Source organism: Podarcis filfolensis (genome assembly GCF_964270895.1).
Source record: "Podarcis filfolensis genome assembly, chromosome: 10".
NCBI classification, from domain to species: Eukaryota; Metazoa; Chordata; class Lepidosauria; order Squamata; family Lacertidae; genus Podarcis; species Podarcis filfolensis.
Genome location: NC_139612.1, coordinates 45,330,937 through 45,346,635, shown reverse-complemented (window position 1 = coordinate 45,346,635; position 15,699 = coordinate 45,330,937). Strand labels below are relative to the sequence as shown.

The 15,699-nt window shown below is 42.3% G+C and overlaps 1 protein-coding gene across 3 annotated transcripts in view; it reads left to right on the top strand.

Annotated features, from left to right (window-relative positions):
* GRAP2 (GRB2 related adaptor protein 2) overlaps positions 1–8,522 on the top strand; it is a 48,593-nt gene extending 40,071 nt beyond the window's left edge. For all 3 annotated transcript variants that reach the window (XM_083573902.1, XM_083573901.1, XM_083573903.1), the window contains exons 6-8: positions 3,490–3,621; positions 5,739–5,855; positions 6,479–8,522. In XM_083573902.1, coding sequence (XP_083430028.1) covers positions 3,490–3,621; positions 5,739–5,855; positions 6,479–6,658 — 429 coding nt within the window. In that variant the 3' untranslated portion in view covers positions 6,659–8,522. The remainder of the gene's footprint in view (positions 1–3,489; positions 3,622–5,738; positions 5,856–6,478) is intronic.
* Positions 8,523–15,699: the final 7,177 nt, after the last annotated feature.

Sequence of the window (15,699 nt, the reverse complement as noted above, 5' to 3'; positions counted from 1 at the left end):
GAGACAAGAGGCATGGTTTAAGCATAGTGATAAAAAAACAAACCCAGAATGAATGGAGCACTGAAAGGAGGAGAGAAATGTCACATCCACACCACACATTGAATCACACTTATACCACCTTAATAATCAAGGAGAATCCTAGAAACTAGTTTGCTAAGGGTGCTTAAAATGTATGGTGTGGGTGTGACCTGAGCGCAAAAGGTAACCCTGGGATGTAGGTAGATCCCACGTTGCTGGCAGCTTGTTTCAGTCTGTGCCAGAAGAACAAAGAAATGACCATTACTCACAGTGCAGTACTGAGAAGGAGGAGGTACGGTAACTACAGTAACCAGAGAGCCCTGCTTAACCAGGATGTGGACTCTGATATTAAATTACCAGGATGTGAATGCTGAGGCAAAGCAGAAAATAGATTGTGCCCACAATAGTAAGGAAGTTTTGTAACCCACATTGTGCAGGGAGGAGCACTTCCTTATCCGCTTCGAAGAGAAGCAATGACACACCTGGCAGAGAGGATCATGTTGCTGACCTCTTTCCAGCAGTTACATCCATTTTTAAAAGACTGTCTTGGAAAGTAAAGAAGTGTGTTTGTGTGAAAGGACGGGTAAATGGCATCAAGTATTTGCATCAGGGATTATTCAATTAGAAAAGAAGCATGAAAGCATTTGACAGGGATCTTCTTTGGCGATCACTCGTCACTGAGTAGATTGTCTTCCATAAACACGGTTTTAACAATGAGTCCGTAAGTGACTGTGGAGGCCAATTCTGGATCCACACACCCTTCCACAGTGGGGACATTGGTTTCTGGGTGGGAGTTGATCACGGTGTGGATTTGCCAAGCATGCCTTCCTCTTAGCACGTTTCTCCCTTGCGTCCTGAGTTCGAATGTCGGAACTCATCCCAGACCACACGCTGCACCTGCCCTGCTTTGCAGTCTCCTCAAGTGTCTTTGCTTGGCTAGAATACATCCTTGAACTTTGAGAATGCTTCTTATTTGCCAGGATGGAGGACAGCAAGGGGTGTGTGAGTGGAAACAATCCTGGTGTACAATCCTAGCGCTACCTCTCTTTTAAATCAGAACCAGTGAAGGCGGTGATTGTCCTGTGTGAGTGTATGGAGGCAGTTGGAGGATGGATGGCGGCGAACAGAGTGAGGTTGAATCCTGACAAGACAGAAGTACTGTTTTTGCAGGACAGGGGGCGGGCAGGTGTGGAGGACTCCCTGGTCCTGAATGGGGTAACTGTGCCCCTGAAGGACCAGGTGCACAGCCTGGGAGTCATTTTGGACTCACAGGTGTCCATGGAGGCACAGGTCGATTCTTTGTCCAGGGCAGCTGTCTACCAGCTCCATCTGGTACACTGGCTATGACCCTACCTGCCCACAGACTGTCTCGACAGAGTGGTGCATGCTCTGGCTAACTCCCGCTTGGACTACTGCAACACGCTCTATGTGGGGCTACCTTTGAAGGTGACTCAGAAACTACAATTAATCCAGAATGCGGCAGCTAGACTGGTGACTAGAAATGTCCACCAAGACCATATAACACCATTTCTGAAAGACCTACATTGGCTCCCAGTACGTTTCTGAGCACAATTCAAAGTGTTGGTGCTGACCTTTAAAGCCCTAAACGGCTTCAGCTCAGTATACCTGAGGGAGTGTCTCCACCCCCATCATTCGGCCCAGACACTGAGGTCCAGCTCTGAGGGTCTTCTGGCGGTTCCCTCACTGCAAAAAGTGAGGTTACAGGAAACGAGGCAGAGGGCCTTCTTGGTAGCGGTGCCCGCCCTGTGGAACACCCTCCCATCAGATTTCAAGGAAATAAACAACTATCTGATGTTTAAAAGACATCTGAAGGCAACCCTGTTTAGAGAAATTTTTAATGTTTGATGTTTTATCGTGTTTTTAATATTATGTTGGGAGCAATCCAGAGTGGCTGGGCAAACCCAGCCAGATGGGCAGTGTATAAATAAATTATTATTATTATTATTATTATTATTATTATTATTAGTTTGTTTGTTTGTTTGTTTGTTTTAAAGGTAAAACTAACATTCATTGCTCTTCCCAGCACTGGCATGTGGCCCTCAGAAGGTTGGCCAGAAACGAATGTGGCCCTTGTTTACCCAGCTCTAGCCAGTAAGAGACAGTGTTGGGGCTGAGGGATTTTTTCATACCAAGAATACTCTAAAATGGAAAGGGTATGAAAAAATCTTAATTGAGGGAGGGAAAATTATAGGAAGACAGTGATTTGGGAGAGAATGTCATACGGACAACACAGGAAGCTTACTATCCACATTAGAACAGAGGATCTCTGTGCCTCCTTTTAGTACCTGGCAACCCCTCCTCCGCATTTGCCTTAAACCATTTTTGCTTCCTTCATTTTGTATTGCAAATAAAAAGCCTATGTGAATCTGAACTGCCAATTTGCATTACAAAAGCATCTTTATCCGCTATCTCTTCTGCATTGGCAAGGATCCCTGGCTAGCATAAGCAGAGCAAGAGAGGCTCAAAGGTGATTTAAACCTCAAGTGTGAAAACACCAGGAAGCAAAGCTGACAGCTGGCACAACCAACATATACAAAAATTAAAGGATAGGGGTCTTTCTTTCTGACTCCACTGTTGTATATGCTTGTTAGGATTGCAGGAGCTGTAGAAATATTGGCAGATCCAGTTTCAAAGACAAATTAAGCCTAAAAAGCTTAATTTTAAAACACAGTCAAATCACTAATGATTAAGATTAGACATTCCTGAAGCTCTCTGTGTGTGATTAAACCCTATGAAAAATGCCGGAGTTTTCCAAAGAGTTAAATATGCCACAACTTGCAAAAAAAGATGAGCGTAAAAACTATTATTAAAAAATTAAATCTAACAATTGACCATGGCTTTGTGGTGAATCTGTGCCATGTCTTTAGAGAAATGAGTCTCCTTTGCACATGTTTATTACATAAACTGCCTGCCATGTAAAATATTAAGTTTTATATATACACACACATAAACATACACATACGTTCATTGTATGTGTGTAGATTATTGGGGTTCTCCATCCAAGTTGCTGATCAGGTCTCCACCTCCTTAGCTTTAGTAAAGCAGTATTACCTATTGTTTCTAGTATCAAGGGGGCAGTAAAGGGTTTGAACATGTCAGATTTCTCAGCACAAGGTCTCAGATAAGCTGCAGCTATGAATGTTTTTGGACACTATCTCATGCTCTAGACACGACTATAAATGAGGTGAGGGACAAAAACAACAACAGCAGAATGAATACATTCCTTTGAGTGGTGCCCAATGGTGTCAATAGTAACTGTCAGGATAGTGATGAATATCCATGCCTTAAGAAAATGGAATGTGTGGAAGATAAGGTGCCAATCACACGCAAAGGGGATGGGAATGGTTCTGAGTTATCCCTTTGATATGAAGCCCTTATCTGGAAGCACTCTGGGAAAGAATACCTAGAAGGACGAACAAAACGTAACAGGATAAACCTCTTTCTTTCCAGGAAGCCGCTGTATGGAACCTGGCCAAAAAGACACAGGAAGTGCTTCACCTGAATGGAGGACATGGGAAAGAAGCAGGAGCATCAGGGCATAACAAAGATGTGGATCAATCAGCATCTTGGCAGCATAAGCAGGTAACAGAAAGAGATGGACCTGAGTTGCTCTGTCCTGCTTGCAGACTTCCCATAGACATCTGGCTAGGCACTCCAAGGCTGCATATGCACCGTAACTTTAAACAACATTCAAAACATATCCCCACTTCACAAACTAATCTGGGAACTGCAGTTTACCCATCACAGAACTACAACTTCCAGCACCCTTTAACAAATGACAGCTCCCATTATTCTTTTTTGGAGGAGAAATGTGCTTCTTAAGTGCTTTAAAGCTATAGTGTTTACATAGCCTGAAAACAAGATGCTAGACTAAGCTAGACCTTTGGTCTGATCCAACAGGATTCTTCTTATTTTATTACATGTCTTCCTGCATGATCTTGAGATTACACTCGGTCATGCTGAGCTGTGGTGGGAATTGATACACCTAGCCTCAAAATAAATTCCTTGCCAATCTTTTAGGCATAACTGTGCAGCTCAGGACATATAAAATATATTAAATAGTGTGCTTCCCCCCTGGCTCTTCTCCAGGTTGTCCATGTGGCAGCAATTAGAAGGATGCATGTAAAAGAAATATCTGAGAATCCTATCTGATCTGGGGGGAGGGGAGGAAAGTCACGTACTGGAGAAAGCTGGAAATACTGCAACTTAGAATGTTCCAAGGAAAGGCTGTTCTTATAACAGAGTAAACATGCCCTAAACTACGCTGTGTGTACACAAGACAAGAGTGGCCTCTATTAAAGGATGGAGGCTATATCTCATCAAAAACAACCATGCTAACTATATATGAGTCATATGTCTGACATCAAGCAGAAACGTGAACTACACACACACCTGGTTTAAAGTCAAACTGATTTTGACTCACTCTTAACATCTCTAGTGGGGAACAATTGACATACATATCTGCACTGAGTCGCACTGACCTTTTGTGCTGGCTGAAAGGCAGGTAAGACACCTTCAGGGGCAGTTTGAAATGTTACATTTAGTATGAGGAAATTGGAAAATACTTCCAGTGCTACAAACAATAATCTTAGCAGTTCTAAAGGGCAGTAGTTATTTTATGGACAATAGAGCCTGCCTGCCTGCCTGCATGCCTTCAGTACAGCTTTCATCAGCGTGGCGCTCCCCAGTTGTTTGGGGCTACAACTCCCATCAGCCACAGCCCAGCATAGTTGTGCTGGCTGCAGCTGATGGGAGTTATAGTCAAAAACATCTGGAAGGTGCTGGGTTGGTAAAAGCTGTTTCAGTGGATAGGTGTAAACAACAAACCTTCCTGACAAAAGCTTTACTCCAAATTGGCCAATACATTTGACACAGTAATGGATTTTGCCACACCTCTGATTGCCTCCCACATTGTGCAATAGTACAGGTATCTAATAAGTGGCATTTGATAAAGCTGATGTAAGACACTGCTCAGTGCTGGCCCAGGACATTTTTCTGCCTAAGGCAAAAGCAAATTGCAGTGAACTGCAGTGTAGGCAAGCATTTTGCACAGAGGTGGAAGTGTTTGCAGCCTCAAAGAAAAATAGGAACAGGATTTCCAGTTGTCCAGTTAAAAATAAAATAAAATAACCAGGCACAAAAACTCAATGCCAGTCACTACATATATATTCCATTGTGTGACAGAAATTGTAATAAATGCCTTGTACACATCACTGGTTACTCCAGTGCCCTCCCACTGCTGGTGTTTGAAGCTGAGTACGCATGACAGTACGCATGACATTGGCCACAATTCATACGTACACTACAGTCTCTTGAGAAATTCTCCTGCTTCCATCCAATTTGAAAACTTAAGACATATTCACTTTGAAATTAAGCTGAGGTGTGTACATTTGAGATAGCCATGGCACATGTGCAGATGACAGCTTCACAAAAGGAGTACATGGCAGGGGCAGAGAGTTGCAGATGCAGGGAAACCAAACAGGTAATGCACATCGGCTGAGGACTTTCTTTCCCTCTCTCTGTTGTGTGCAAAAAAGTGCTAATATGACTTGCAAAACAGCAGGAGGAAACAATCTCACTGTGTTTTAAGCCACCAGTGTGTACATAGCCAAAGTGTTTCCTGTTCAGCAGGTAACTATGAAAGTATCAGATCCCCAATAGAACAGATTCATCATTATCTTATTCTCTTCACATTCTAGGACCGACGTGGCAGGAGTCTGGACATTAAAGATACGTCTCAGAGCCAAAGACACCATGGAGAAGGGAGTGGGCCATCTGTGTTCCGGAGACACACCGATCCAGCACAGCAACCACAGGTATGGCAGGTCCCTGTCTTTCTTGAGAGGCAGAGTCTAGGTCTAGGGGAATGTGAGGCATGTTTCTATTCAAAGAGCAACACTACATGTATTATTCTGCATATGCCACTTTGAAATAAAAGTTATGCTAAACTTTTATGCAAGTTCAGGAACTTGGTTCTCTTGTTAGATCATTGGTGGGAAAGGAGTAGTAACATCACTTTATTTTTAGATATAGCTGTGACATTTTAAATAGTTTACACTGTACAAAGTTCCTTACATATTATTATTATTATTATTATTATTATTATTATTATTATTATTATTTTGTAAAAAGACAGCCTGAGTCCATGGTCAACCAAGAAAAAAGGGGGAAACCATAAGAAATACAAAGGTATCGGGGAACTGATGGCTATCTAGGACAAGTGTCTTATTTTCCCCAAAACAAAATATTTCATTTGCTGGGTATGTCTATGCAACAGATGTGCAACCTTGAAGGAGGATGTGCACTCTGTTCAACAAATGAGACTCAACCACACCCATACTTATTGTGCAAATATAGCTAGTTAGAAAGGCCATCAGTGGTTTGGTGGGGGCATGTTATGCTACAGCTGACACTTTCTTTTGTCTTCCTCTGTTATTAGCGAACACAATGGGTCCGTGCCTTGTATGACTTTGAGGCAGTGGAGCAAGATGAGCTAGGTTTCTACGCTGGAGATGTCATTGAAGTCCTGGACAACTCTGATGCATTCTGGTGGAAAGGCTCTTTACATGGAAAATTGGGTCTCTTTCCTGCCAACTATGTAGGGCCAATGTCCTGGTAAATTTACATGGTTTGTGACTGTCTCTGTTTTAATGAGAATGCACCATCTTATCAATACCTTTCATGCGCAATCATAGCACCAACTATTCAGCACTCAATATTAAAAGAGCTTATGCTCTTTTATTTTTTTGTTCTTAATGGTAGCAAGAGTCTTAGGTTGTCTAAAAGAGCTCACTTAACTTCCTATGAACTGTGTCTCATTTCACAGATCTACGTTAACATGCATCTTTCTTTCAGTGGCTATTTCTTAGGCAATTCTTCAGAGAAAGTTTTGGTTTCACCTCAAGTACCCTGTGCGCCATCCCAACTTCATAGCTGTTCTACTGCCACAGCTGAACTATGAAACTTCATGTCAATTGGGTACAGTTCTGTCTTCTAAGAATGCATGCAGATGTACATAATTTGAGCTTTTTATGTCACCATCTTGAGTTCAGAGACCAGGCAGTCATGTGTTTCATATGGAAAGTGCATCATGTACAACTCTGATTGTATCCTCCTTCGAACAGCTTTTCAACTATTTTATAATTTATTGTTTGCTTTCAATTTTTAAAAAGTGGATGAAGGTATGTTTAACTTTATAAGTGTACATACAGTGCTTGAATTTTATTTATTTTTTTAACTTCAGGCTGCTCACCTGAAACATAGGAAGAAGCCAGGCAAAAGAATGAATCGTTGTTCAGTTCACAGATCAGTACACCTGTCATTTGCATTTCAAATTCAGGAAAAAGCACGCCCAGTGGGGGGAAATGCAGTGCAACTCCTGTTTTTGTTTTGTTCTGGGTATGTATTTACATACCCTGATTCCCCTTTATTGTAAGATTATAGAATTCCCAAGTAAGAAATTTTTGCATTATTGTTCTCTAGTTTGGTTGCCCTTTCAGCCTGTTGCAAAGGTGTCTATGCATGCTTACTTTGTTCAGCAATTCAACATCTGAGAACACTGCAATTCTGTTGTCTTGGACTGGACTTGTGATTTGCTGTTGCTGTTTTGTGTTTACCAGTAATTTGGATTGGGCTTCGGCTTCCCTAGTACTAGCTAAAGAACAAAAAAAAGCTCTTCTTTACAGAGCTCTTCTCAGCAGTCAGCAGCAGGAGCCCCATTTCTGTGGAGCAATTTATATTGCAGGCATTTGGTTTAAGGCCATTTGATGTACCATCACCATTGTCTCAATAACCATGTGGATCCACATAAAGACATAGGGCCATTCCATGTGGCAAACGTGTATTGGTTTTCTACCAGTTGGTGGTGGCTTGATCCATTAGGGCTTCTCTTGGTTCATTTGTCATGCTAAGCCAAACCATGGTATGGTGCAAGCATGAGAGCTATGGGACATGATATTGTGGTTGCTTTGCTCTTCCCCAGTCATTCTACTGCTATGCTGAGCTAAACCACAGCTTGGTTTTGCATGTTGTCCAGATCATGAGTTCTGACAAAGGTTTTTCTTTTCTGGAAGGACTCATGCCCATGGCTGTTTGGGTTAGCATGGTGTACAAGCAATGCCATTATCTTTAGCTGTTGCCTGTTAGGTGGGGTTGCCGTATTTTGAGGAGCAAAAAAGAGGACGCTATGACGGCCATTCAAAGCAAATAAATGCAATTTGTCTTGAATTTTACCCCTGAAAAAGAGGGTGTGTCCTGGAAAAAGAAGACACATGGCAACCCTACTTAGGTGACAATAATCCAACTACATCCCAGAATCCATAGCCCTGCCTTTTTTTTTTGTGAAGACAAACTATGTACTTGCTGTCAAAAAAGATTTTAGTGTTATATTATTTCTATCTGTTGGAGTGCTGCAGAAGGGGCTACTCCATAATCCTGAGAATGTATAAAGTTATACTCATTAAAAATATATTGAGTTTCTATTACTTTGAATAAAGATGGTTATTTAGCAGTACCGAAACAAAGAGGCAAATATACAACCAAAGGGCAACTGGGGTTGTCATAAGTACAATAAAAAAATAAGTTTAAAAATCCTAAAACCTGAAGTACAGTAATTGTGCATCTTAGCTGAAATTTAGCTAATTGTGTTCACCCAATCATATCATTCAGTTCAGGAAGTAATAATTAAGTGTTAAGCTATTATTTCATTTGAAATTAAAAAATCAGCTAGCAAAACCATGCCAGTTCCTAATGAAATTGACATACCCATTGTCAGTCTAAGCAAACAGAAGTAAAATCAGGTGATTCCCACCCCACACCCAGCACTCACAACTAAAGCTTAAGTACATACTGCTATGGTCAGATTTGTAATGTTGCTTACCCTTCAGCAGCAAACATGAAAGAAATGTTTTGTTTATAGAACTTTCCTCCAATAGCGATGACAGTATGTGAGTTATATAAAGTAGATATCTTCAACCTCATCGTCCACGGGACTGAAGACCCACTTTAAACCCAAACATGCATTTTGGGACCTATTTCTCCATCTTTTACTATATATTTACATGGTTGCAACCCACCTTGGCTCAGGCCAGACTCACTAGTGAGTCACAACCCACCAATTGAAGACCAGTGACACACAATGTATAAGAGCTGAGGGAGTACATGGGAATGAAGGGGAATTTTCCTCACAGGAACGAGATAACAAAAGCTAGTAAGAAAGTGCTAATTCTTTTAATAGTAAGTGAAGGTTTGGTTAAAGCACAGGTTGTTAAGTATTGCTCTCAGCTGGGTTGTTCTTGAGACTACCTTTTTGCCCTTGGAATGATAGAAATCCATACTTTCATTTACAGGGTCCCTGTGGTTAATAAAAAGGAATTAAATGAAAGCTTTAATGTTAAAGGAGACTCCAACGCTATTGTGTGCTGCCAGTAGAGTAATACTTCTCTCACAGTCGGGCACAGGGGGGAAATGGAGTCCTTCTGCAGCTTGCTTGCGGTGCTACAGAGCCACAATGCAGGAATGCCAACTTAAATATAAAATATTGGGGGAGGGGAAGGTAGTGCTTTTTTTCTAAAAAAAAATATATGTTTAGGGATTATCTCATTTTGACTCAAGAAAATCACTATTTTATAGTTCAAATCGGGATAAATAAATACAGTAAATGGACAAAAGTACAAAAATTCACAAAATGTTTAGGGGTATGCGTACCCCTGCATACCCCCCAGAAAAAAAGCACTGGAGGTAGGTATGCCCTGTCCCGTATAAGCAATTACAAGACACAGTGCACACATACACCAGTTGAATGGTAATGCCCATCAACTTTGAGGGGCAGCAGGCCCCCTCAAATACTTTATGGGGGTGGTGAGGGGACCTCAGCCCCTAGGAGTTGGCTCCTATGCCACAAACTTGGGCGCTGTGTGCACTATTTATTTAAAGCAGTATCATACCACTTTAAATAGTTATGGATTCTCCCAAAGAATCCTGGTGCTGAGGGTTATTAGAAGGCCCCCATCACCCTTTACGGAGCTACAGTTCCCTAGGGAGAGGGATTGGTTGTAAAGAACTCTGAGAATGGAAGCGCTGTGAGGGGGAATAGGGGTCCCCTAACAACTCTCAGCACCCTTAACAAACTACAGTTCCCAAGATTCTTTGGGGGAAGAAGCCATAACTGTTTAGAATGGGATATTGCTGCTTTAAACGTGTAGTACAGATGGGGCCTAGGGCATGTCAGTAGTCTCTTCGTTCTGGGAGCTTTTTCAGTCTGAAGGATCTCATTACCTCAGAGGGGCAGAGATTATGGTGGGCAGGGTTGGAGCTAAACATGGATGGTTGCACTTCTTTCTCTTACAGCCCCACCCTTTCTTGTTCTGCTACCCCACCCGCTCCCACACACTCCTGCTCACTTGGGGCTGAGGCTAAGGAGGAACATCTGGGCTAGTCAGAGGATCTTGTGTGCCACATGGGCCTCCATGGGCCTCATCTGTCCTATAGGCCAGCAGTTCTCCCCCCACCTCTATGAAAGAACCTCTGGGCCCTTCCCGTTCCTCCTCAGTGCCGCTGCTGCTTGCTTACTCGCTCTGAGTAGCTGAACCATGAGAGAAATTTACAGAAGGAGCAGTAACTGTAACATAACTTGTCCTATCTGTCTGGAAGTTGGTGCAGTTTTGCAGTTTTGCCCCAGAGGAAGAATTACGTGAAAGGGCAATGGCAACAGTGTTGGTGAGATCTCACTCAGAGAAGGTGGTGACCATCTTAACCAAGGCCCCCCCCCCCGCCCAATCCAACTTGGAACCAGCACACAATAGCGTGCTTGATTATTTATTACAAATACACATTTGTTGTGCCAGAAACAGTGTGTTTGCTCTGTATTGCCTGAATCCTTCCACCTATAATTCATTTTGCACAGATGTTGTGTGTTTCACCTGTGGCCCTCCAGATTTTTGCAAAAGGAAACAGGTAGGGTATCACCATGTTATACAATATTTGTCAGAGTGGCAGAGCACTGCCAGCTACTTTCGCTTTCAGAGGAGTCTTTAATGTGACATTTTTGTGAAGTGGGTTAATTTGCATGAAACATGAAAGATGCCATTTACAGAAATAGAACTGACAACCGGAAAGGGCTGTATATGTAGCTGTCAGCTACTAGTCTGTGGGAAATAGACAAGTGAAGCAATAACTCATGATCAACCCAGTGCAAAGGAAATGTTCAAAGCACGTTGTATGTATTAGTGAGAAATCAAAGCCACAAACCTGACAAAGAATGTACTAGAAAAGACGCATAAAGTATTGCAGAAGACAAGTCATGACAACTCTCTGCCTAGTAAACCTTCTATGGTGCCCATCTAAAAGAAAGATGGAATTTTGCCAGTGTGAGACAAAAGAAGTGGAAGGAACAGGAGCTCTGGTCCAGATATACAGTACCAGTGTTTTTTAAACACTGAGCAAACTCTTCTGAATTTATTCTACCTGTTGCTTCCTTCCAACTAAAGACCAACGGATGATTTTGAGAAGATTCTCATGAGACGCTGTATACAGACAGACCTGCCATATGCAAGGATTTGTGGATTGAGGTACTACAAATTCAGTGTTTAAGGCCTAGTTGTTGGAGGGAGGTTGACACCATCTGTCTGAGGATCTTTGTTGTTGTTTAGTCGTTTAGTCGTTTTCAACTCTTCGTGACCCCACGGACCAGAGCACGCCAGGCACTCCTGTTTTCTACTGCCTCCCGCATCAAATTCATATTGGTAGTTTCAAGAACATTGTCCAACCATCTCGTCCTCTGTCGTCCCCTTCTCCTTGTGCCCTCAATCTTTCCCAACATCAGGGTCTTTTCCAGGGAGTCTTCTCTTCGCATGAGGTGGCCAAAGTATTGGAGTCTCAGCTTCAGGATCTGTCCTTCCAGTGAGCACTCAGGGCTGATTTCCTTAAGAATGGATAGGTTTGATCTTCCTGCAGTCCACTGGACTCTCAAGAGTCTCCTCCAGCACCATAATTCAAAAGTATCAATTCTTCGGTGATCAGCCTTCTTTATGGTCCAGCTGAGGATCTTACCCTTCCCTTAAACTCCCCCCCCCACCTTCATGTGCCCTGCATACATGCCACAAAGCAGGAGGGTGCTGCTCCACAGTTTGACAATTGCTATGCTCTGTGTGCATACATGTGGGAAGCCATTGTTCTGACAAATCTGTGTGAAATATTATGCTTACTGTTGCAGTAAAGATAATAAACTGAATGTCAGCGACCTGTACATCCTGATGATTGGATACTGACAAGCTGGAATTAGTTTGAACTAATCCCATGATCATGCAGTTAGCGGAATTTTGAAGGAACCATCAGGAAATGAGTGTATATGGTGCTGTGGGAGAGATGTTATCAGAGCCGTAGCTAGGTGATCTTGCGCCCCTGGCAGAACCATCCAGATTGTGCACCCTAGCCACGTACAAATTAGCGCTTCTTTCCGCCTCTCCTCCAACCCCTCAACCCCCTGCACCCATTCAATTCACCCTCTATAACCATTTCTAATGAGGCAATAATTGATATTTATATTTATGGATATATTTTTAGCTGATTTTGCACCACCCCTATTGCCTGCACCCCTGACGGGGGCCCACCTCACCACCCCGTAGCTACGGCCCTGGACATTATGGGGATAATGTTTTGGGGGGGCATTAGCACCAGGTGGCTTGGGGTTCTGCTAGAATGTCAACTGAACCCGTGGCCTTTGTTTCATATTGTAGGGAGGCATCTTTCACACAGTTGTTTACAAAGACATTTATCCATGTATCACATATCTCATGTAGCAATTATAGCATTTAACTAAGCAGTAGCAAAAGTAGCACAAAATTAGAATAATCATTAATTATTTTTAGCAGTAAATGTCATCAATTATTTTTAGTAAGAAAAGGAGGTGGAAGGAACCTTGCATGAAGAGGAGGAGGCATAAAAAGTGGGGAAAGACAAAGGAAGAGTTAAGTGGGAACAATCTAACACAATTAGCTTCTGTGGTCTTGGTTTAAAATGAGGTGACACTAATGGCACTAAAAAAAACACACCCTTGATTCCAGTGTCATCTGTCTGTCCTATGAGGTGAGGTCTTGTCCTGGTCTGACCAGAAGAGGTCTAGTCCTACCTGCAAGAGTGCCTCTCTCCCAACTGTCCAAGCGGTGCATCCAGCAGCAGAGGCCCTACTGGCTTCATGCACACCATACTTCAAAAGCGCATGATATCTCCCAAAGAATCCTGTGAACTGTAGTTTGTTAAAGGAATTGTAGCTGAGAATTGTAGCTCCATAGGAGGGGTAAACTACACTTCCCATAATTATTTGGGGGGAAGTAATGTGTTCATATTATTTTTCAGCTAACTTGACCTTCACATAATCCATTATTCTAGTTGCAGGTAGGTAGCCATGTTGGTCTGCCGTAGTCAAAACAAAATAAAAAAATTCCTTCCAGTAGCACCTTAGAGACCAACTAAGTTTGTTATTGGCATGAGCTTTCGTGTGCACACTTCTTCAGGTAACACTCTCTCTGCATGGAGAAGGAAGATCCCTGCCTTCCCCTGGCCTACGCCTTCTCTCCACCAATGAACAGGGGAGGGGGATTGGCCGGTGCTATGTGCCTCCCCTCCACCTGCAAAATACCCCACCTAGAAATGTGGCTGCCCCACATGTGATTGGTCTACATAACAAAGAAGGCTGGCTACAGGGCTGGACCCCTGGGTCAGCCCAGTTAAAGCTTGCATCCTATTTAAAACAGAAAATCAATCGAAGTCCTTTCATTACATAAAATATGATTGCACTCAGAATCTAAAATGTATAGCTTCTGCATCTCCGTACCCTCCAAATTCAGTTTGCCCAAAAGGTTGCTTGTTTGGGGGTGGGAGAGGGAATTAACAAATGCTCATTAAGATTTTCTGATTGTGCTCCAAACTAGTTCAACCAGAATGTCTTGTTGCTGATACCCTTTTGGGTTGGGTGCAGCAGCTATCTCTCCTGCTGATCAGTCAGTTAAACCCTCCAATGCTTACACATCAAAGTCTTGAACATAGCATGAGCAGAATTATAGCCGGAGCCTATCATCTGGAATCTGCATAGTTTTCATTATTCTAAAAGCATTGTTACAACAATGTTCTAATGCTGACTATGAACGTTTCACTATCACTTCTGATGTTAGGCCACAAAAAACAAGTTGTCAGCTATGGCTGCTTTCTGTTTAGATAAACCATTGAATTCACAAGATAGAAGGCTTCATTGGCTCTTATGGGACAAGAAGTAAACACTTTCTACTTGAACTAGGAAAAAAGAGGCGGAGGGAATTAATCTGATGAAAGCAAGTAACTGCTGGCCTAGGAAGTAGGCACTTGAGCATTGTGCAAAAGCATTTTGTAGCATAAACTGATTTTATATATGTTCCTGCATTTCTATTGTTGATTATATAGTATTCATTTAATTGTGAGTGCATATGGGGAAGTGGGTGTGTTCAAAGAATTATTCAGTTGTGCCTTGTACATTCCCCATCTGTTAAAAAAAAGTGGGATAATGATACTCAGTTACCTTCCTTGCAGGGATGTTACACAGGCAAATTAATGATTTGCAGATGAAGAAGATTCGGTATAATACTGTGTAAATACTGTGGTGGGAAAGTTGTCCTGATTTCACTCTCTCAACATTTGAAATGTAGCCACTTGTCCAAAAGGGCTAGTGGCTCTTGAGAAACACACACACACAGAGAGAGAGACACACAGAGACACACACACACCCCTAGTCCAATGTAAATAAAGACCGAGGGCGAGGGAATATCTGCTTGTTGGAAGAACAAGTTCTCCAACAGGTGCTGAGAAGATAATAGAGATTGCACCCATCTGATATGCAGTGAGAGGGTGTTCCAAAGGACATGTAGACAAGGGACAAAATATGCCACACTACTCCAGGTGATGAGCCATAATCTCAATATGGGTCAAACACTTCAGGTGTGTCAACTGACAAGAACTATATTAACTCATGCTCAGCAAGTGTTCTCTATTTCCCTGTTATGGTTATGCCATCAACCACATGCAGCAAAACCACATGCAGACCAATCCTGAACACCTAAAATGAGCACTTGTGTGTTTTAAAACCATTTGCAGTGCAGTGGTCACACAGGGATGCACAGTGACTGCTTCATTTCACAAAAGTTGCTAAGAAGGGTACCTGCACATTTTGCTTAATAACTTTTTTTTAGGTGGGCTAGATGATTTATTTTTATTTTTTAAAGAAAGTTTAGTGTATGGGGCCTGTGGCAACCTATATGTTCTGTTGCTGATGCTTTTGTTGATAATTTGCTTTGGGATGTTTCATGGGAAGTGATTCAGAAAATAAATGCCTAGTTGTTCCACATGTACACCTAAGGAACACAATTTGCATTGTTAGCTTAGGTCATGGTACGCCACAGCAAGAAGTGGTATTTCCTGGAGGGAGGATTAACAACAGGAAAGTCTCCTAGAGTTTGGATGGCATGCCAAGACAAAGCTTTTGGTTTGGTTACAGCTCATGGTTAGTAAGGAGAGAGCATAACCACAAATATTGTTTTCCAGACAGGGTAGTCATTGATTGTTCTTTTGTGTTTTCCCCTCTTCCTCTACACACACAGACACACACACACACACAGACACAGACACAGACACACA